We start from the raw sequence: 23,804 nt of genomic DNA, 5'->3' as shown, positions 1-23,804 counted from the left end.
CAGGGGATGCTGGAAGGATTACATGAATCAATATGTGAAAACACCTGGGAAGCACCCAATATGTTAGCCATTTTCAGGATAATCATCATGATATTTAGATTCTACTCACATGATTAAGTGCCAACTAAGTGCTGGGAATGCTGGGTGAGCAAGGCAGGCATGCCCCTGTCTCCCAGGAGCCTAGAGGTGGGCAGGAGACACAGACAAATAAACAGCTAACATGGAAGCACAGGGCTGGAGGGGTAAACCCTAACCTGGCTGGGGGGTGGGGGCAGTCAGGGAAGGCTTCCTGGAGGAGGAGCTGCTACCCACAGACCTAAAGGATGAGTAGAAAGAAATTAATCAACTACGAAAGGGTACACCCCTCCCAGCTGAAAGAACCACAATGAGGGTTCAGCTAAAGGAAAGAAGGATGCAGGCTGAGTGAGGTGAAGCGAGCTGCAAGAGGGGAAAGGGAGAAGTGGGGGCACTGCCGTGAAGAAAGCCCCAGTGGGGGACCTGGGCAGCCAGGGTGGGGAGAAGGAGGTGCTGAGCCTCCAGGGAGGGTGTGTTCCAACAGGCAGTCCTGGTTAAATGAGTGAGTGAAGGAATGAATGAGGGGTCCTAAGAGAGGAGGGCAAGATGGAAAAACCAACTTTCCCTTCTACAGTGAATGTTCTCTGGCAGCAGGGAGGGGTAGGCACAGAGACAGGTGCCCACATATGCTGAGCCCCGCTCTGCCATCCCCACCTCAAGCTTAGCAGGCTAAGGTGTGTTACATCAGGCCCAGAAAGGGCCAGGGGGCCTGGGTCGCTGCCCCTCTGCCCTGGGAGAGGGCTGACTAGGCCACAGGCCCAAGGCCAAGCTGCCAGGCTGCTGACTCAGGCCCCACGGGCCAGCTCAGCATTCCTGGCCACCCCACTAAATGGGATATTGAAGCTCTTTGGAGGGGAGAGAGGTTAGGCCACTGACCACGCCCCCAACCAGAACCTTCGGCTGGACTGTGGGCTCCGCTCTCAGGGGGCAGCACAAGTGCTGGCTGTCAGTCTGAGAGCCCTCTGGCCACCAGCGGCTGCTCTGGGGAGTCTATGACCGAGGACAACTAGGTAAGTAAGCCGGCTAGGCTGGCATCAGAGAGGGGAGCCCAGTGGGACAGAATCACCCTGACCCTTAGGACTGCAGGCCCTGAAATGGAGACCCTGTTCACGGGCCCCAGCTTGGGGAGGGGTCTGTTCCTCTGCTCATACCAGTGTGTAGGTGGGGGTGCTGCAGGCGCCTCCCCTACCAGACTGGAGCTTCCCTATGGCAGAGCTGGTTTTCCCATTAGATGGGGGCTTCTCACAGGGTATGGGCTGGGTCTCCCCCATCACACAGGGAGCGGGGTGGTTCGGAGCCTTTCCCATCAGCCCCAGAGCTGCCCGAGCCCTGTGCTCATCTCCTCACTGCCTCACACAGGAATCCCATCTGGCGCTCAGCATCAGCCTCTGCGGGTGGGGCGCAGCACAACCAACGCTTCTCTAGATAACGCGCCCCGCTTCACCCTGTCCTCCTCCCATCCTAGCCTTCGCCCCAAGCTGTGATCTGGCCCCCTAATCCTAGCTGGGTGGGCCTCTGTCAGGTGTGCTTTTCCAGGAATGGGGGAGGGCCGGGCGCCATGAAGCCAGTGCCAGCTGTCACCCTTTGGTGGGTGCTACTGCTGGTACCCAGGCTGGGGGCCACCAGGAAGGGATCCCCAGAAGAGGCCTCCTTCTACTACGGAACCTTCCCACTTGGTATGTCCATTCCTCTTTAGGTCTGTCTGTCTGTCTGTCAGCTTGCCCACCTTGGCTGGCTCGCCAAGGAGTTTGGTGTTTTAGCTTCCTGACAGGTAGAATTTGGGAAATAACTCCTTGTAGTTGTTCTAAAATAGAAGTCCCTGACAGTTTTTGAAGTTACCATGCAGACAGTATGCTAATCAGAGCTAACATTGTCCAAACTAATGTTTGTAATGTATTATGCCTTCACCCATCCTGCCTCTCATGCCCCCACTCTTAGGGAGCCAGGGGTTGGCAACTGGAGAGGGGACTTACCCTGTGGCCCAACACCATAGCCCCCGTGCTGGGTAAGAAGTTGGGGGGCCCAGAGCCCAGCTTGGGGTGTCTGCTTGCAGGCTTCTCCTGGGGCGTGGGCAGTTCTGCCTTCCAGACAGAGGGCGCCTGGGACGAGGAGGGGAAAGGGGCCAGCATCTGGGACGCCTTCACGCACAGCGGGAAGGGGACGGTGCTCGGGGACGAAACAGCAGATGTGGCCTGTGATGGCTACTACAAGGTCCAGGTGCGTGAAGGGAGGGTGTGTGTGTGTGTGTGTGTATGTGTGAGCAGGCACCTAGCTGAGAGGTGGGCAGTGACAGGCCGGGGGGAGCCCAGGTAACAATGTCAACCCAGTGCTCTGCTCAACACCTCCACCAAAGGGTGCAGTGCCAGTGGGGACTGGGGCGTATGCAGGGTGTGGGAAGGCGGATGTAGGAAGAAAGGAAAGCAGGGCCCTCCTTGAGCCAGGGCCTTGGTCCAAGTGCCGCGTGGCCACAGGGCTAATGCCATGGCCCCAGGGCCTGCAGGCTAGAGTGGCCTGAACTCCTGGGCCTGCAGGTGAACGGGCCCCTGCGGAGGGAATGGGACTGGCTCATCCTGAATCCCTCTGCTCAGCACCCACTTTCCTCTCTGGATTGACTTCTCGGGGAATTCATCACCCAAGTTTATTAGGAACACCCTGATGGACTTCTCAGAGTGCCCTCCTATCCTGCATTTTATTTGACTCTTGGCATGTTCCCGGGAGGAAGTGGGGGCAGACGGTATTACACCTATTGTATAGATGAGGACAGCTGCTCCCTCACCCACCAGTGGTAGGGACAGGACTGAGCCTTGGCCTGGGGGCCCCTAGTGTGACCCCTGCCTGCCCACCCCAGGGCCCCAGGTGACCCTGCGCTGCCTCCTGCCCTCTGCACAGGAGGACATCATTCTGCTGAGGGAGCTGCACGTGAACCACTACCGATTCTCCCTGTCTTGGCCCCGGATCCTACCCACTGGCATCCGAGGTGAGTTAGGGCCCCTTTGGGCCATGTTGCTTTGTGGGGACACCGTGAGTCCTGGGAAGGGAGACCACTGACCTGGTTTCTTCCGGCAGCAGCTCTCACAGGCTCTGCAGATAGCTGGGCTCCCAGGTCTACCTAAACCACCCCTCTGAGTGACGAGGTGCTGGTGGGCTAAGGTGCCTTCAGGCCCACGAATGCTGCATTGCAGAAGGCCAAGGCCACAGCCCTTTCTTGTCAAGTCCCCTTTTATCTCACCTTCAGCTGACCAAGTGAACCAGGAGGGAGTCAAATTCTACAGCGACTTCATCGATGCCCTTCTGGGGAGCAACGTCACCCCCATTGTGACCTTGTACCACTGGGATCTCCCACAGGTGAGGGCCGTGCAGGCTCAGAGGCCCACAGAACTCAGCAGGGGGAACCTGGTCTGGGGACCTGGGGTAGCCCGGGGGAGGGGGGGGCGGTAAGGTGGGTTTCTGGACCAAAAAATGTGAGGGAGTGAAGAAGAAATCTCTCTGACTCACCAATGGCCGGAGATCACGCTAGTGTCACTGATTTTGTAATAAGTGATAAGTGCAGATTTTGATGTTTTCTGAAACATTTGCCCTACAAACAACAAATCAAACCATAAAGACAGAAACAGCTTTCAAGTGAGGTCTGAGGACATGGCATGATTAACAAGTTTGTTTAGCCTTTTTTCCCAGTTTGTTTGAGCCAGCCCCCTATGTGCTCGTATGAGCCCCAGCCCCTCCCCAAGCAATTTCCACTAAGTCTCCACATGCTTAAGAATATCACTGGCAGACATTACTTGTCAAATGATGTTCTCATTCATTCAACGAGGCCCCACGGGGATCATGGCTCAGCCGGGACAGGAGTCGTGTTATGTCCCTCTCGGTTATTACAGACGGCGGGAGGTCAGAGGATGGAGACATGGCTTCAGGGAGCTGTTGGGGAGAAGGTGGAGTCCTGTCAGCACTTGGAAGGGTGGGGCATGAGGTGGGATGAAGGGGTGTTCTAGCTCAAGGGAGCAAGGCCACGAGGCAGGAAAGGGTTGGGCAAGTGACTGCGTTCGAGTTTGAGAGCAGGCAGGAGGGGAAAGGATAGAGTTTGCACACATAACTTGGAAGGCCTCAACAGCTCAGCTAAGGGAACTGGGGTTTCTTCTGTGAGAAGGGGAGTCACCAGAGGCCCCTAAGCTGGGACTAGGGGCCTAGAGCAGGCGTTAGAGAGATGAACTAACTGGAAACCACCTCCCACCCTCTCCCTTAGTTAATTGCTCTAACTAACCCACCACTTCAGCACCCCCTCAAACCCACCAAGGAGAGCTTGGTAGATAATATTGATGGAATGATGAATCTTGGGAAAATCTGCCCTTGTAAGCAGATGCCTTTAGGTGGGAGAGAGACACCTGCTGAAGAAAGCAAAACCCATTCTCATAACAGGTTTCTGACATCTGTACGGCCCCCCAAATCCTAATTAGAGCTTCTGTGTCCAGTATCATATCTTATTTCTTCAAAACTTATATTCAAGACTATTTTCCCATTATCAGACCTCTTTCCCTTAACAAATTTTCTTAAACATTCAATCTGTCAAGTTCCTCCATCTTGTCTGCATGTCACACAGCTCATCTCCACATTTATGTTGTTTCATGGTTCATCTCTGCCGCCATCTTCAAGCCTGAATGCCCAAGACCCTGCATCTTTGCTCTCCTTTCCTCTAAACATCCTCTGTAGCTGTAATCATCCATCTTTCTTCCACAAACTTGGCCAATTGGCTCCAAAGGTCTTTTCTGCTTCTCTCTCCACTCATATGTTCACAGCTGCTCCAGGTCGAGTATGGCGGTTGGCAGAACATAAGCATGACCAAGTACTTCACTGATTACGCCAATCTGTGCTTTGAGGTCTTTGGGGACCGGGTGAAGCACTGGGTCACTTTCAGTGATCCTCGGGTAAGCAGGACCCCTCTCCAGGTGGGAAGACCCACTTCCCAGACCGAGTGTACCCTGCCAATTCTCACGGGTCCTGCGGTCCCCACTTGCCATTCCTGTAGACAATGGCAGAAAAAGGCTATGAGACGGGTCACCATGCCCCAGGCCTGAAGCTCCGCGGCACGGGTCTGTACAAAGCGGCACACCACATCATTAAGGTGAGATGGGCCCTTGTGGGAGGGAAGGCTGGGTTCAATGTGGAGGGATGAACCTCAGTGTCAGCTCAGCCTGCCCCAGGGGCCTAAGCCTGAGCTCGGTCCTCAGCCGCTCCACCTCAAAACCAGCATATTCCAAAGCACTTTTGCACTGTTCTCTTTCCTTCCATAAGGATCTATGAGCAAATGTCCTATAATCCAGGGCTCTGCTGGACACAGCAGCTAAGACAGAATAGTGGCTGCTGTCTAGCACCTACAATCTAGCCTAAGGACGGAGCACATGTGTGTGAAAACTTGTCATCTACAGGCTTAAACTGTCTCGTGTGGAATGGTGACAGGAGGAAGGGGGGATGACAGTGAACTAGGGGTAAAAACTGTCAATGAATGAGAAGTAACTGGAGAATGGTGAGGGCCAGCAGTAAGAAGGGGTTAGGTGTGCTCGCTCGTCTGATAGCATGGACTTCAACAGACCTGGGGTTTTGAAGAAAGAAGGCTAAATAGTTTGGAAGCAGTGATAAAGAGCAGGGCAAACACTTCCCTAAGGTGTGTGTGGTATGAGAAAACAAAAATGGCCTGTGCTGGAAAGAGCTGTAGTGGAGGTTCAGTTAGGGCACGAAAGTGACGGAGACACTCAGAGTGGATAATGAAGGTGACCTACCATGAGTTATAAGGCTACCAGAAAGGCTTGAGACGGGAGGGAGGAAATCGGGTCACATTACAGGACATACTAGGGCTGGACAGTTAAGTTCACGAACTCATCCTAGAAAAAGTGCTACATACCTCATGGCTGAGTATCACTACGGTCACCTTCGAAGTACTCCCCTTGGGAAGCTCTGCACCAATGCCAGAGCCTAGTCCACCCTTCAAAGCAATTTTGGAACTCTTTTTCTGGAATGGCCATCAGAGCTGTCGTCGTATTACCCTGATGTCCTGAATGTCATCAAAATGTCTTCCTTTCAATATTGCCTTTCTCTTCGGGTAAAGAAAGAAGTCATTGGGGGCCAGATCAGGTGAGTAGGGAGCGTGTTCCAATATAGTTATTTGTTTACTGGCTAAAAACTCCCTCACAGACAGTGCCATGTGAGCTGCTGCATTGTCGTGATGCAAGAGCCATGAATTGTTGGCGAAAAGTTCAGGTTGTCTGTTTCATGCAATCTTTTCAGCACTTCCAAATAGTAAACTTGGCTAACTGTTTGTCCAGTTGGTACAAATTCATAATGAATAATCCCTCTGCTATCAAAAAAGGTTAGCAACATCATGGCAACAAGTTCACAAACTTAATTGTGGGACCTCGCATATGAGCACACTGGTGATGACTGGGCACAGGGATGCGAGGCATGATGGGGGGTCCCGATGCACTCTGAGCAGAAGGCGGACAGTCTGATCCAGAAGGAAGGCAAGGGGCCACTGGGTGACATATCAGACCCTCAAATTCGTGTTAAAGAAAAAATTTGCTCTTTCTAAATTTGGCTTATGATTTATTAAACTGTGAATATTTAAAAGGCAGAGATCTGAAGACATCAGTCAATCACTGGTCGAAAATAAGGGGGGAAGATTTTCCAGATGCTTGGTATTTTCCTAACTTCCGAGCTCATTATGGGAAAAGCACTGCCGAGTTACTGCAGAGGACAACCAAGATACACAGCAAGAAACTTCCGCAAAAATCTTCAAAGTAGGAAATAACACAAAGTGGTGGTTTATGTGTTTATGCCAGATTTAGATCAATTTTCCTCTACTGTACAAAAAAAATAAGTGCCTCTGGAGGTTAGAGGATGGGAGACTATAGATTGGGATAATCAAGGCTGGACTTACGAAAATGATAGGACTTTACGTGGATCTCTAGAGTTAGGCAGGAAAGGTTACCTCAGACTGACAGGGAGGAGAGAAATGGGCAGGGAAGTCACCTCTGGTGAATTCCTTCCTCTTTCAGGCCCATGCCCAAGCCTGGCATTCTTACCACCACACATGGCGCAGCAAGCAGCAAGGTGAGATTTACCACCACGTGTGCCCAGGACAGACAAGTACCCAGAGGAGCGATGTCATCCCTGCCTGCCACCCACTTCTCTTTCTTTTCTTGTAAGGGCTTGTGGGGATTTCATTAAACTGCGATTGGGGGGAACCTGTGGACATTAGTAACCCCAAGGACACAGAAGCTGCTGAGAGATACCTACAGTTCTGCCTGGGCTGGTTTGCCAACCCCATTTATGCTGGTGACTACCCCCAAGTTATGAAGGAGCATATCGGTGAGCCAAGACCCATTTCTTTCTTTCTTTTTTTTAAATTGCGGAATATTGGGGAACAGTGTGTTTTTCCAGGACCCATCAGCTCCATGTCAAGTCGTTTTCAATCTAGTTGTGGCGCAGCTTAGCTCTAGGTCAAGTCATCGTCTTCAATCTAGTTGTGGAGGGCGCAGCTCACTGGCCCATGTGGGAATCGAACTGGGGACCTTGGTGTTATGCACGCTGTGCTCTAACCACTGAGCCAACCGGCTGCCCGTCAAGTCCCATTCTAAACTCCAGACTCCACAGTAACAGCACTGAACTCATGAAATGACCGGAAGGCAGGGCAATGGAAGAACACACCGGGCTTGGGTGAGGCACTCAAGGCATCACCAGCCCCCAAGGAATTGAGAACTGGTTATTTGTGCCTGGGGGTGGGGGTGGGGTGAGGAGGGAGGGCGGAACACCCAAATAAATCCCTCAACATGGAAATTGAGTTCAGAACCTAAGAGAAAAATTAAGCAATTCTCTGGGCTGCTTGCCTTTATGTTCTGCTGTCCTGGCTCCTCCTCCCCACTCCACTCCGTTTTAACTGCAGTGAAGCAGGAGACGTCAAAGACACAGCTGTGGCAGGGTCATTCTGACACTGGTTCTTTCTGTCACTTAAGAAATACTTTCCAAGCTCTGGTTTCCAGTGTCAGAGAAGAGAATAAAGACAGGAAGAGCTCACAAGACTGTATCAGTTTGGATGCTTTTAAGTACCACATAACAGAAAATCCCAACTAAAATTGCTTGAAAAGTAGGGAATTTATCATCTCACCTGAGTCCAGAAAAGGATAATCCAGGACTAGTTAATCCAGCCCTCAGGAATGTCTTTGAGGACCCAGGCCCATTCCATCTTTCCATTCTGGCACCTTGAGTTAGCCCATTAACTACTCCCTGTGGGAACAAGATAGCTGCAGCAGCTCCAGGCATCACATCTTCACACATCAACAGCCAGAGGCAGAAAAAAGGAAACAGCTCCTCTGTCATATCTGTTTTTGAAAACAAGGAAAATCTTCCCAGGAAACAGCTTCCCCAGGAAGCTGCCTTCCCTTTGTGCTGCAAGGGACAAACATGTCACATGCCCTGGAGGGCCCTACGCCACCAGGACTAGGGCCTTGGGGAGGGTCTGGGACTCCCATAAACGGTACAGCCCCTTGAAGGAGGGTGAGGAAGAGGGCGAGGAAGGAGACAGACATGGGGCCACTGGGCAGGCAACCCATGATGTCTGGTGTTAGGAATTTAAACACATTTCTGTGTGATTGAGAGGTACCAGCCTGCACCCCACTAAAAATAATAAAAATAAGAAAGGGAGACAAGGATGACACTGAAATAGGTGATAACCCCACACAACGAGGGTATCTTGGAAGCTTGTCTAAGAGAGAACTGTCAACATCTCAAAACTTTCCCTTTCTAAAGCACCATTTATCAGACTTATCTGGGACAGGAGCAGCAGCTTCTGATTCCAACCCTTCACTAACCAGTGACTGGACAAGGTGCTTCATCTCTTTGGGTGTCGGTCTTATCATCTGAAAATGAAGGATTAGACAAAATAATCTCTAAAAATCTTTTGGCAATAAGCAATTCTGTGACACACTTATACACGTACACTCAGAATCTTGAGAAGGGTTTCCTCAAGATGCACAAGGAAAGAGCCCTCGGGAGCAGACAGTGCAGTGTTCCTGCAGACACACCCATCATTCAAATGGGTATTCACTCCCTTGGGCCCCTCAGAGGCCATTGCAGGAGCCAGAACAGGGCTGCACTAAAAAGCCAAATTGATTATTTGTCATAAAGCAGTTCTTGGGCTTAAGGCCAATCATCCCAGACCCCACCAACTCCAGCTTTGTGATAACTCAAACAGAAAATGGGCTGAATTTTTCACTTCGTACAATGTAGAAAGAAGGATCCTCTAAGCAGTTGATATTTTCTTTAGTGAAAGCATCTGCTTGAAATTTTGTTCACAAATTACTTTCAGGCATCTCAAGCACCCATTTAGTCACAATAAATATATGAACAAAAGTAATTCTAGACCAGTGCTGGCCAACAGAACTTTTGGTGATGATGGAAATGTGATATGTAATGTATATATACATATATAGATGAATATACAGATATACATTATACAGATATATAATGTGTCTGTGCTGTCCAATATGACAGCCTTTAGCCATTTGTGTCTATCTAAATTTAAATGAAAAGTTTAAAGAATTAAAAATTCAGTCCTTCAGTGTAACTGAATTACAGATGCAGTTACACTAGCCATATTCTAACAGCCACACGTGGTAAGTGGCTACTGTATTAAGACAGTACAATGACAGTAAGTTGTGTGGTTTTTCTCAAGTTACTAAATGTAGCTGAAAGTAATAACATGCTAATATTTTAAAGGTATTTAACAATACAAATTTTTCACTCATTTAATCTAAACCGATAACCTCTGTGGAAACATTTTTAATGGTTATATTTTATATCAATTCATAAAAATGTTACTTTTCTTTATTCATTTAAAACCTTTTTTTGATAGGTTATATAAGAAAGTGCGTGTTTCAAATTTTTTAAAGAAAGTACAAAGTGAAAAGTCAATTTCAGTTCCGCCTCCACCTCCCTACCCACTGCTCCCATCCTCCCCAGGAGGAAGCGTACTTCCGGACATGGATTGTGCACGAGTGAGCAAAAACATTGCCGCTAGGCGGTATTTACTATATGCAACATTCTGCATCTTTGTTTCACTTAAATACGTATCTTGGCATTCTTTCCATGTTGGTATACAAAGTGCTGCTCATTCCTTCCAACGGCTGCACAGTGTTGCACTGATGGCTCTCCCATCATTTATTTAACCAGTCTCTCCTAATAGACATTTAGATGATTTCTAACCTTCTCCTACTCAGTCTACAATGAAGATCCTTGTACATATATCCTTTTACATGTGTGAGTAAAATGTAGGATGGATTTAGAATTGGTCAGTGAAAGGACATAGACTGTTACAATTTTGAAAGCTAGGACAAAATTCAAACTTTCCCAACACAGACGTGTACCAGCTTACATTACAACAATGCACGGATGTGATCACCATACCCCCCCCACTACTCCCCCTCCCCCACTGCCCTTCCAGGTCCCTTCCCAGAGGCAACCAAAATCTCCAATTTTTAATATTAGAAATAATACAGGACTCCAACTCTTACTTTTTTCCAGATGTCCATATACTACTTACTGAATAATCTGTGAAAGTATTACTCTTAAGCAATGTAAACTTTAAAATTTTGGATAGTCTTCAAATATCAAAATTCCAGTGTGAAAAGCTAAGGTTATTATTTTCCATACAAATGAATCACAAAGCCCAGGATCTGGGTAACAGGTTCTATGTCAACATGACAGTATCATCATGGTACATAAAATAATTGTAAGTAAAACTTTGTTAAATTCCATTTTTCCCTCTCAATAGGAAGAAAGAGCGCAGAGCAAGGGCTGGATGTGTCAAGGTTACCGGAGTTCTCACTCCAGGAAAAGAGCTACATTAAAGGCACATCTGATTTCCTGGGATTGGGTCATTTTACGACTCGGTACATCACTGCAAAGAACTACCCCTCCCGCCAGGGGCCCAGCTACCAGAACGATCGTGACTTAATAGAACTGGTTGACCCAAACTGGCCTGATCTGGGGTCCAAGTGGCTATATTCTGTGCCCTGGGGATTCAGGAGACTCCTCAACTTTGCCCAGGTGATTATAACAATTAAGCTATTTGAAAGGCATTTTTGACCTGAATTCATGGTTGTAGAGCTTAAGCACCGGTACTTACATTTTAAAGTTAATAAAACAAAATAAATCCAGTTACTCATACTTCAGAGGGTAGCAGATGTAGAACTTATAGACTAATGCCTACTGTCAATAACCATTTCAATGTATACAACTGTAGCTAAGTCTTACCCCACAATTATTCCACAAAATAATTACTGCCCTTCTCACCTGAAATGGAATATGGGGGAAAGAACAAGACCTATAATACCTTTCCTCTCCAATGACGCTCACTTATTGAGAAATGTATTCTTTCATATGAATTTGCCTCCTGCTGACATTCATCTCTAAATAAACGTGTGAACTGGCATCTACCAAACACAAACACACTCGATTAGAATATAACAGGCTTGAACATGTGTGCCTACATGTGTCTCAGACTCAGACACCCACCTGTACATTGCAATTTTTAAGATATTCGTTATTATGACTCACTTTCAGACTCAATATGGTGATCCCCCCATATATGTGATGGAAAATGGAGCATCTCAAAAATTACACTGTACTCATTTATGTGACAAGTGGAGAATCCAATACCTTAAAGGATATATAAATGAAATGCTAAAAGGTGAGACACAAACCAAGACTGTCTTCACATATTTTTCTATTAATATTTAACCTGGACAAAATCTGATAATACACATGACTGATGAAAACTTGTTTCTAAAATGTCATGAATGAAAACACTTAAGATTATCTTTACAGTATTATTTTCCAAGTAAATGAAATATATTAAATATGGCATAAAATGTCTTTGCAGCTATAAAAGATGGTGCTCACATAAAAGGGTACACTTCCTGGTCTCTGTTGGATAAGTTTGAATGGGAGAATGGATACTCAGATAGATATGGATTCTACTATGTCGAATTTAACAACAGAAATAAGCCACGCTATCCAAAGGCTTCGGTTCATTACTATAAGAAGATTATAACTGCCAATGGGTTTCCCAATCCAAGAGAGGTAGGACTGATTAATGACCCATGTCACTCATTCTGGATTTTACAACTAGGCAGCTGGGGTGAGAGAGTTTGGCGAACACCTCTCCTCTCACCTCCAGGAAGGAGGACAGGGGTATGTGGGAGCGTGGCCTTTTGTCTCTTCCCCGAACTCACACAACCTCTTTGTTCATTTGCTTAGAAGGGGTAAGCACGCCTTAAACTTCAGTCCTAACATGCAGAATATTAAGGGCAGTCTAGGATTATGAAGGAGTCCTGTTTGCTTTAGGTTATAATAGTGAACAGAGACTTTTAGTTAAATGTTATTCTAAATGTTGTATCATAAGGCGAACAAACCCACCTATTCTTCAACATACATGAAAAGTTAAGTAAATCAAATGTACAATGACCACTTAGTTTTCATTTCTTTTCCCACCAAACGGCAGAGTCATACAAATGCACCAGTTCCAAAATGAGATTTAAAATAATCAAACTTAACAATCCTTTAAAACCTACAAACATTTTCAATAACCTATACATTTTTCTATCAGCTGTCTATGTTGTGGCACCTAATTGTCATTTGGAATGTCTTAATAAAAATATTTTTTAAAACAAAATCTTGGCCGGCCTGGTGGCTCAGGCGTTTAGAGTTCCATGCTCCTAACTCCGAAGGCTGCCGGTTCGATTCCCACATGGGCCAGTGGGCTCTCAACCACAAGGTTGCCAATTCGATTCCTCGACTCCCGCAAGGGATGGTGGGCAGCGCCCCCTGCAACTAAAATTGAGCACGGTACCTTGAGCTGAGCTGCCGCTGAGTTGCCGGATGGCTCAGTTGGTTGGAGTGCGTCCTCTCAACCACAAGGTTGCCGGTTCGACTCCCACAAGGGATGGTGGGCTGCGCCCCCTACAACTAGCAATGGCAACTGGACTTGAAGCTGAACGGCACCCTCCACAACAAAGATTGAAAGGACAACAACTTGACTTGGAAAAAAGTCCTGGAAGTACACACTGTTCCCCAATAAAGTCCTGTTCCCCTTCCCCAATAAAATCTTTAAAAAAAAAAAATCTTACTTGTTCACCAACATTCTTTTAGGGTGAGCCCAGTGGGAATATACATGGAGGCAGTGATAGATAGCTATCAGCCTGTCATTAGTTCTGTATTACTAGAACAGCACTAGATTATAAGCTCCTCAAGAATAAAGACTGTGTTTTGACCCCCGCATAATGACAGCCATAGATGTTCGATAAATATGAACTATTTTAAGCTATAAGCATATTTAAAACATTTTTTATCCTACACTATTCCAAAAATAAGTTCAAACAGCAAAAAATTAGTGTAAGACAACATTACTTATCAAGTGGCTTTTTCTTAGGTGAAAAGTTGGTACTTCAAAGCCTTGGAAACTTGCTCTATCAACAACCAGATGCTTGCTGCAGGTTAGTATATTTTAATTATTCCCTTTGATAATTAAACCACATAAGTGTATAATGATATTACCAAAAGCCTCAAAATGTGGGTCTCCCTAAGTCAAGCTTCCAAAACCATGATTAAAAATGGATTTCTTTACTCTGAAGCAATGACAAATTCCTATTTTATAAGCATTTTAAATAATATTTTTTTAAAAACTACCAGAAAGAGAAATATTTTATCCACTATATAGTTTTATCATTTCTGAATCCTACTGTAAACTTATAAATCTATTTTGTTATAGTGGGCTGTGAGGAAGGAGGGGGAAAATTCAACCATTATACCAAATGGAATGAAGAAAAGTCAAAGAACACTCTAGATATTATATTCACTCATCCAGCAAGTAATTGTTAAACACTCACTATTAGCTAGGGGGTGTTTTAAGCTCTGGGGACACAGCAATGAACAAAACAAGGTTCCTCACCTCATAGAAAGCATCATTTCTTATGCAATGGGACCTAAAAGGCTAAGAGATACAGAGTAACAAAGATGCAACTATATACATCAACAAATGCCAACACATAGCATTTAAAAAATATTTTTGTCTTTATTTCTCTATCAGAGAAATGCACTTCCTGTTTTAACAAACTCACCTTTAATGTGGTATCAGAGGTGGAAAGTGCTAGACAAAGTCCCACCAATTCACCTATTTTTATACCACTGTGCCCACCCCCTTATCCCCATCTAAATAACCAGTAATCTTAAGAACGTATATGACATTAAATTAAATTTTTATTTTATTGTGAGAGACATGATGGAGAATTTACTGTTGAGCTTATGACTCCAAGAGAGCGGGTAGGGCCTGTGCCTTATTTATCTTGGCAACCAGAGTGCCAGGCACAAAACCTAAAAGCAGGTATTACATCAATGTCCACTCCTATATGCATGTCCATGATATATGCTTAACATTTAATGCTTCAAGACTATTACTTAACTATGCAAGAATTACCATACAAAATTTCAATATAGAAACTCCTAGACCTCTTAAGATACAAAATAACATCTTCGAAAGGTTGGAAATGTTTCCCAAGGATTTTTCTTTCACCAATCCCCCCAGTGAAAATGATAGAAACCATGAAATATAGCTGCTACTGTTCTGACATTAATTATGGTAAGCATGAGTACTGATATACATTTAGACTTTATTACAGTACCAATGGAAGAGCCACATGTAGGCATTTTTTACCCCATATTTTCTGAAATATTTTCCAAAGCCCACCTGTGATTTTTTTTATAACATTTAATTCATCAGGTTCTCTTTTATAGCATATGAGAATAATTAGAAAGTATGCTGCCATTTTCCAAGTTTTTCCAGTACAGTTAAAGCTTTTAGGATGAAGCAATACTCGCTAAAATGATCACATTCCCCTTCGTGGTGGTGTTCTCTGTCCTGTTTCAGAGCCTTTGCTAAATCACATGCAGATGGCGACGGAGATCGTGGTACCTACAGTCTGTACCCTCTGTGTACTAATCGTTGCGGTTCTCCTAACAATCCTCCTGCACAGACAGCGCTGAGGCAGGGTTACATTCTGCAGCTTCACCTTGCAGAGAAAATCTTCTGGATCTTCTTCCTTTTTTGGCTTCGAAGAGTTACATACATTTCTGTTTTCAGGATCTGTAATAATTACTTTTTCTTCTTTCTTTTTGGGGCTGATGCTGGGATTTAAGAGTTAGAAAAGAAAAATAAGCGTTTAATAAATAAAATAAAAATCACCTGTCATCTCACCCCTCTCAAAGTCAAACTTATTTTCCTGCATATTATGCGCCTGTTTTCAGTTAGCAAAAGGGATCCTAGTGTACAAACTGTTTTATGACTGGATTGTTTTCATTTTTAAATCTGTCCTGAAACAAAACATTAATGTAGAAATGAATGCCATCTCAGCACTGTCCTACAAATGATGGATAGAGTTGATCATCTGAGATAACAATCCTTTCAGGCTGTGAATCCTATCAGGCAACCAGGGAAAAGCATTAGGTGGGGACCAAACAAGTGAGCATATACACTTTTCTAAATTCAATTCGCTTCACTAAAAACATCTCTAAGAAATATTAAATATTTAATTTGTATATCTTTTCTTTAACTAGATATTTTGTTTTTTAAAATAAGGGTTCATTTTATTCTTAACTATGCTAAAATTAACTAATTTCCATTTGGGAACAAAACACAGTTTAAGAAAGAATAATATCAGGCATTTTACTTATCTGATTCTATTTAATGTTGTTTCTGAAACACAAAAACAGTAACATAGTAGAAAATGCCAGTCCATTAAACCTTTGGTTAATACTATTTCAAATTAAACATTTTAAAAATCGTATTTACATCGGGGGCATTTAGTCCTACAATGCGGCTGGGGTAAAACTGCTTTTAATAAACCTTCGCTTTCAATGTCAAAGTGATACTATGCCTGTTCAGGGTTTCCCCCTTCCATCAACGTTTTTGAAATCAAACTCTCTTTCTACTCTATATATCCAGATGTAAAGTACAAAGATACTACCACACACAAAACAATGTTTTTGTTTCTCTGATTTTAGGATTAAACTAACCTATTTAGTTGACTACAGAAGGTAGAAAGGAAATTAAAGACTTGCACTGCTCAGTAACATCTGGTCAGCCTTTTATGTGCTTACTGATAAGTAATCCATATTCCTAATGTATTAAGTCGGCATTTCTGCTGTAGAAAGAACTAAAACTTAAGGTACTTAACACATCACAAAATATTCGAAGAGAACAAAATGTGAACAGATTACCTGACAGAGGACCTCCATCAGCACACTTCACTTGAAATGCACCTGGCTACAGGTAACCATGCTAGTAAAGGATATCCTTTCTTCCAGGCTGCTGTTTAATGTTAATTCAGAAAAATCTGTAAATCAGAAAGATAGTGAGATCAGAACTGCTTACTACCCTGCTGGCTTTTGTACCATGTATACATGCTAGAAAATTTACAACAATGGAGAGGTAGTCTGAATTACATAGGTAATTCTACTTTAAGAATTCTACAAATTCTACTTTAAGAGAATTTGTTAGACAAAAATCAGAAAGGATAATTCCTTTAAATAGTTAACCCTCTTGGTACACTGAAAATATGACTAAAAAAACTAAAATACAAAGCAGATTTTTAAAAAATTATGTATTTTAAATTTGGGAACCTATTGCTTTATTTTTTCTGCCTCATCCACTATGATTAAACAATTGTCTTTTTTTCCAATCTTAACGTATATTTCAGAAAACATTTTCTGCTTGGCATTTGTAGTCTTAGGGCTAGACACATATTTGTCTTTTTTTCTCCTGATGACTGTTGTATTTCAAAATAAACGGTACAATTAACATTTAGATGAAATTATGTCCACTTCTTTGTGGTTCAACATTTTGGTTTCCATATTCTCACCATTACCAACAATCATTTGCGGAGCACCCACTGGGTGAATAGCACTGTAGTGGACACTGGTTTTCTCCCCCACTAACTCCAAATCATTATTCTCTCCCCAGGGCAGACAAAGGTACACGTTCCTTTCTTAAGTCTTCCTGCTTTTGATGTCAACTGTTTTACTCAAGAGGATCATACCATTAGATATTCTGAAAAACTAGTATTTAACCTAAGTGCTCAGGCCAATGAAATAGAAAATCTAACTCCTTAAATGCAAATGATCTTTGGCAAAAAAATAAACCATTATTGGGCTTTAATATTTACAACCAGGGCTTTGTTTGAACACAGATGAGGTCCTCCTTTAACAGGTGGTCTTGCTTTGGGCCAAAGGTCTCTGAAAAATTTCTAGACAAACACACAAAGAATGTATGATGGGTGGAAGAGGTTATAAGATTCATGCTAAAATGGAGTTTGTGTTTCTAAGCACACATGTAGAATTTCATAAAAATTCTTTATTTTCATAAAAGGAGTCATGGGACCAATATATCATCAAATTGTTTAAACTCTAACATTCAAAATAACTTTCACTCTTTCGGAAAGGAACTGCATCAAAAAGACCCTAAAAGATGTTCAGTATACTTCACTTATTTAGCATCATTGGGAAAAGGTGTTTAATCTTGCATGAATTTCCTCATAACAGAGATTTAATCTTTACGTAATAAAATTTTAAAATGGTATTTTTCAAAAATGTATCACATATGTTCATGTCCTTAAAACTTTCTTTTTAATAAAAGTAATACATATCTTTTTTAAAAAAACACCTGAAACAACATAAGGAGATAAAATAAAATGTTTAAGCTGGTGGTTCGCAACCTCAGTTGCACAATGGAATCACCTGGAGAACTTAAATATTATTGATGTCCAGGCTCTAGTTCCAGAGATTCTGATTTACTGCATCTGGGTATTAGAACTTTAAAAGCTCCCCAGATGATTCTAATGTTCAGCCAAGCTGAGAACTACCCCTGCCCTCACCATTCCACACCTCAGGAATTTGGTTGTATCCTTCCAGACCTTTTTCTATGCCCCATTCTCCATGTTTTATTCCAGTACTTTGCTACTGTAAAAATACTACCGTTAATAACCTTGTTTGTAAGTCTTTTTGCACGTCTGGCTATGTGTGTGGAATAAATTCCTATTAATGAAACTGCTGGGCAAAAAAAATGTATTCTTGTAAAATTTCGGCGAATGTTGCCTTCCACAGGAGCTATACAACTTTACACTCCAACCAGCAATGTGTGAGGCTGACTGCCTGTTCCCCCATGTCCTGGCCAGCACTGTGACATCCAACTTTTTGATCTCGCTAAACTGACAGGTGAAAAATGGTATATAACATAACATATAAATTTGCATTTCTCTTCGTATAGGGAGGTGAGCATATTTTACTTTTAAGATGACATTTGAATTTCCTTTTTGGTAAACTGTTCATTTTACTTGATCATTTTTCTATCGAGTTATTAATATATTTCTTATTGATTTGAAATGCCTTTACTAGGGAATATAGCTCCTTTTCTGAACTAGAGCTGCAAATTACTTTTCCTAGTTTATCATTTGTTGTTTGGCCTCTTGTATTTTTTGCTATGCAAGAATGTTTCTGTTTTTATATAGTTGATTTTCAATCTTTTATAGCTTCCAGGTATTATATCACTTAGAAAAGACAGCATGATTTTAACTGATGATTCTCAGGAGAATTCTTTCAGTTTCTTTAGGACTTATACAATTTAGCCATACGAGTAGAGAAGTTCCAATTCTAGTTGAGAGATTTCATTATCCCTGAACCAAAATATATTTTGGGGAGAAGGATAAACATTTTCTGGAAATAATTTTCAAGGTACCAATCACTTAAATAGGACTATTAGTATTCCCAGCTGTAGTTAACTATAGGCTTTTGAAATCTTCTGGGCTTCTGTCTTAAAACCATCAGATTTGATTTTGGATAATCCTTGCAATATTTGAATGAAGACATTTAAGACCTATACAAATAAAAGATAACAGCACCATACAATCCACTTATGTGAAGCTAATAGTTTTATAGGTGCTTACTGAAGGAGGAGAACTTGGTAGGCCAGCTAATTACACCTGGGGCTGAAAGACATTCTTTGACTAATGTGAACCACCTTTGATAGAATATTAGAAATCTCAACCCTTATTCCAAAGAGAAGAAATTACAGCAGAAATGTAATCACTATTTTAAACAGGGCACAAAAGTGTGAAGTATGGCACTTCAATCTTCTAACCCTATTTTTACTCCTATGTCCCTATTGCTTGATTTCTTTTAATAAAAGTTCCTCTATTCAGGATAATGAGAATAAGCACCTCTTCATGATTATTTTTCAGAATAAATATGTTTTACACCCAGAGTTCAGGAAAATTATTTAAAATTGGGCACAAGGGCTAAAATAATGATCTCTATCAGTAACATTTTATTTTCATTTTCAATTTATCTAAATAGATTACAAACCATATTTACCAGGTTTGTGGCAATTCAGATGGTCTACAGGTGGACTGTCACTCAGTTGCCAAACTGTTTTCACCTTTTTTTGACCGCTACTTATTTCCACTCTCCATTTCTGTGGATTCTCACTAAGGAATAAAAACACCAAAGGAAAAAAAACCTAGTTATTTCCTTCCTTTCTTCCTTTTATAGTCATTTAGTAAAGTCCTTATGTGATGAGCACTAAGGAAGAAGATATGAACAGGTCACGATTCTAAATTCAGATTTTAGAGTATGAACTACCTACAGGACACTGAAGTTGGGGATTCACATCTAATAGGCATTTAGAAACATGGGTCTGAAGCTCAGGAGAAGCTGGAAATATGGGTTATGAATTATCATTAGCCCAGAGGAATTAAAGCCTTGAGTATGAATGCAATCACCCAGGGAAGATAGAAAATAAGAAAAGAGGGCAGAAGATAGAGCTCTGGTGAAAACTCACATAGAAGAAGCAGACAGAGGAAGAAGAACTTGATAGAGAACTATTCTCAGTCTTGGAGGTGGGCTAGCGAGGTAGAATTAAAACTAAGACAGAATGCTGTCGCAGAAACGAAGGAAGGCGATAGGTTCAAGAAAGCAATTGTGTTAAATGCCAACCCGCCTTATAAGTACTTTCTAAAAGAGAAAGAATTGGTGGGCCAGCTAATTACACCAGGACTAAAAAACACTGTTTCACTGGAAAGTGTCCATTGGATTTGGTGATTAGAAGGCCCCTGGTGATCTTTGCCAGAGCAGTTTCATGGGAACTGTTGAGGTTTGGATAAGAGAGAACTAAATAAAGGGAAGGTATAAATAGAGAGTGACTTTAGTATGAGAGGAAGTTCAGGTACATGACATGCTGAGGGGAGACCACCACTGGAGGCAAGCTCAGCACCCAGACGGACGGCCAATCTCATCTGAGCCGCACGGCCCTCTAGCTCCCCAATCCCAAACCCTTCGCACTCCCACTGCCGTACCCCTGACTCTGCTGTCATTATTACCCTGATCGCTTTTTCCCAATCTGTCACTTCCCTTCTGGCTATACTTTCTACCCTGTCTGGCAAAGGAATTACAAATTGAGAGAAAAATGAAAGACTAGAGGCCCAACGGTCGAAAGAGAGTAGACAGAAGGTCTGGGAGAAGGCAGAGGGAGCACGTTATGAGACTACGGCCAGAGAAGGGGTAAGATGATTCAGGTTTCAGAGGTGAAGCAGCTCTGGGTCATGGGGTCCCCATGGTGCAGACACTGAAACTGCCTAGAATCATGACCGGACTTAAAGTACTACTTAATTATTAAATTGCTTACCTTTGATACAAGTTTTTTACAGCAGTTGGTCTGACAGGCAGCTGAAAAATGTGTTGCTCATCAAGAGGATTTTGTTTATAATATTTTATGCAGGATCTAAACAAATGAAAAAGTAAGCTCTTTTGGAAAAAACTGCCACTTGGAGATAAAGGCTTCCTAGTAGTCTAAGGCCCACAGGGAACATTTTACTGAGTACCACTAACCACAACATTAACAACAGAATCATTTCAGGGACACAAAAGGGAAAAACAAACACAATACCCTCAACTCCCAACAAAACATAGCCTATGTTTTTTTTCTTTGAAAGGAACTGTCATTTGCTTTTTAAAAATTAATATACATATTTCTCATAAATATAAAATATATTTAAGTTGAGCCCAAATAAAGGTTTAAGTAGGGAGAGAGACCTATCAGAAAGAGAAAAACAAAGAGGCAAAAGAGAAAGATACAGCCTTCATGGTTTTCAGAGTCTGGGGAATTAAAGAGTTAACTTATTTATACTACTTACCTTTAATGGAAAAAAAAACCCAATAACAATTTCAAACTTTTCCCTTTAAGACTAAAGCAAATTCTAGTTTTGGAAAAGACAGTGGTACATTTCCTCTCACAGGGAAAAAGAAACCCAGTCCTCCTACTGGATGGTTCACTTATTTCCAGTTTGAGGCCTCCAATACACTTAAGACACCAGCAATTCATGTATCAGGATTATTCCAAACTGACTGGCGGAGATCTCTAAAATTATAGCAATACTATTGACAGAGAGGTCTGTTATATTTAATTCAATTCGGTTATACTCGTACAGATGGTGGGCAATTAGTTTGGCCCAAATATATAAGGATGTAAAGAAAAGGGATGGAACTAATATTTATTAAACACCTAGCAAGTGACAGGTACTTTATATGCTTTACATCATTTAATCCTGACAACAAACACATGAGGTTAACAGATCCCTTTTATAGATAGGAAAACAAGATGCAGTAAAAGGGAACTTCCTCTGGAAGTTAGAAAGTGCTAGAGCCGAGTGTCAAACATGATTTCTTCTGAATCCAAAGCCTTTGCTTCCTATTAGAGTGTGAGAACAGGGTGCATAGATTCTATCCTAATGATAATTTAAAAAGGCACATATTTTGGCTGAACTATTTTGGAAGAGAAACATTTTTACATAGGTAAACAACAGAGAAATACTTACTGTGTTAAAGAAAAGAGGAGCTCATGTTGAGGTTTAATGAAAAGCTTGCAACTGACTAATATTTCTAGAATATGGTGAAGTTTTTGAACACGATAAACTTGTTCTTGTATATCTACTGATGGAGAAATAAAATATTCCTGGAATGAAAAAAGGTATAAGTATTATAAGGAATTAAAGAAGTGGAACCTTTGGAAAGAATATGGCTATGCATGTTAAACCTAAGTGTGAATGCTTCATTCATAGAGGGGAAAAAAACAGCAAGATAGAGTATACCACCTTTCAATACTACCGTGTTTCCCCAAAAATAAGACCTAACTGGAAAATAAGGCCTAGTATGATTTTTCAGGAGGACATCCCCTGAACATAAGCCCTAATGCGTCTTTTGGAGCAAAAATTAATATAAGACCCGGTCTTACTTTCGGGGAAACACGGTATTCCTCTAACTAACCTGTAAGTAAAGTCTTCACTGAGACTGTTCTCAGAAAACCATTACACATATTCTCTGGTGAAGGCAAATCACAGAACTGCTTTATGAAGGAGGTCTAAGTGGGTGACTAATGCTACCCATTAGCCTCTCCAGATGGAATGGCAAATCCACAAGATAATTCTTAACTTCAATACTCTTGCTGGGTTGACGGAGGTGTCCACCTCTAAAAATAGGTAGCAAACCTGAAGTACCAAGAAACTGAGCAAGTATATTGATAAGATTCCACTCACATATATTACTAGTAAATGGGTGCAAAACTTTAGAAACTTGGCAGTGTATTATAATGCCAAGTATAAAGAGCTCAGACCTTCTAATCCTATTTCTGAGAACCCATCCTAAGGAAATAATCCACAGTAAATACGGTAGGGGAAATTTTATGATAGTCCCCAAGATTCCCACCTCCTAGAGTACACATCTTGTATAATCCTTTCCCCTTGAGTGAGGCCAGAACCTCTGAATATGATGGGATGTCACTCCCATGATTGGGTTACTAACTGATGGACTCTGAGTTAATCAAAAGGGAGACTTCGGTCATTACTATGACCCAATCAGGTGAGCTCTTTAAAAGAAAATGATTAGAGACGTTCTCCTACTGGTTCTGAAGAAACAAAACGCCTATCATGATGTAGAGAGGGCCACATAGCCAGGACCCACAAGCAACTTCTACGACCTGAGACTGGTCCTAGGCCAATAGCTAGCAAGAAAATGGAGACCTTTGTCATAGTGCCACAAGGAAATGAATTCTGCCAACAATAAATCAGGGAACTTGGAAGTGGATCTTTCCCTAGTCAAGCCTCCAGATGAATGTGCAGCTGGCTGACGCCTTGATTTCAGCCTGTGAAACTCTTGAGAGGACCAAGCTAAAATGTGCCCAACTCCTGACTCCTGGAAACTATAGGATAATAAATTCGTGTTCATTTAAGCTTTTAAGTTTGTAGTAATTTGTTATGTAACAGAAAACTAATATAGTAAAGGAAAAACATCAGAATCATTTGGAATACGAGATGGCTTATTTAAAGACATATTCCTAAGCCCTAGACCTACTGAGTCACTGGGGCCTAGGAATTATCATTTTAACAAGCCTTCCTGGGATTCTCAAGTTTAAGGACTATTGTGTCAAAAGTTTGGAGTCAAACTGCATTAAAAACAAACAAACAAAAAAACCAGGTATATGAAATGACTAGAAGGAAATTCATAAAAATAAGAGTACTCATTTGGGTGATGAGATTTAGGGTACATTTGCCCTATACAGTAGTCTAACTTTCAAAAATGTAATTACC

The 23,804-nt window shown here is 42.5% G+C and overlaps 2 protein-coding genes across 3 annotated transcripts in view; one reads left to right on the top strand and one right to left on the bottom strand.

The window, feature by feature from the left end:
- Nucleotides 1–1,633: 1,633 nt before the first annotated feature.
- Nucleotides 1,634–15,159, top strand: LCTL (lactase like). The gene is made up of 13 exons (XM_019725611.3): nt 1,634–1,751; nt 2,129–2,292; nt 2,965–3,052; nt 3,311–3,420; nt 4,866–4,994; nt 5,096–5,191; nt 7,119–7,173; nt 7,270–7,431; nt 10,892–11,166; nt 11,683–11,809; nt 12,002–12,201; nt 13,550–13,613; nt 15,044–15,159. The coding sequence occupies exons 1-13, from the start codon at nt 1,634–1,636 to the stop codon at nt 15,157–15,159; spliced, it is 1,704 nt and encodes a 567-aa protein (XP_019581170.3).
- The window catches only part of ZWILCH (zwilch kinetochore protein), a 31,359-nt gene continuing 21,913 nt past the window's right edge, over nt 14,359–23,804 (bottom strand). For both annotated transcript variants that reach the window (XM_019725610.3, XM_074327529.2), the window contains exons 15-19: nt 22,038–22,174; nt 20,849–20,944; nt 19,540–19,652; nt 16,393–16,508; nt 14,359–15,300 (exon numbers count right to left, since the gene is read on the bottom strand). In XM_019725610.3, the coding sequence (XP_019581169.3) occupies nt 16,420–16,508; nt 19,540–19,652; nt 20,849–20,944; nt 22,038–22,174 (435 nt within the window). In that variant the 3' untranslated portion in view covers nt 14,359–15,300; nt 16,393–16,419. The remainder of the gene's footprint in view (nt 15,301–16,392; nt 16,509–19,539; nt 19,653–20,848; nt 20,945–22,037; nt 22,175–23,804) is intronic.

Source organism: Rhinolophus sinicus, chromosome 3, assembly GCF_057876585.1.
Source record: "Rhinolophus sinicus isolate RSI-liver-muscle chromosome 3, RSI-T2T, whole genome shotgun sequence".
Taxonomy (NCBI): Eukaryota; Metazoa; Chordata; class Mammalia; order Chiroptera; family Rhinolophidae; genus Rhinolophus; species Rhinolophus sinicus.
Note: the sequence above shows the minus strand (reverse complement) of the source record. Positions and strands in the feature narration are given on the sequence as shown.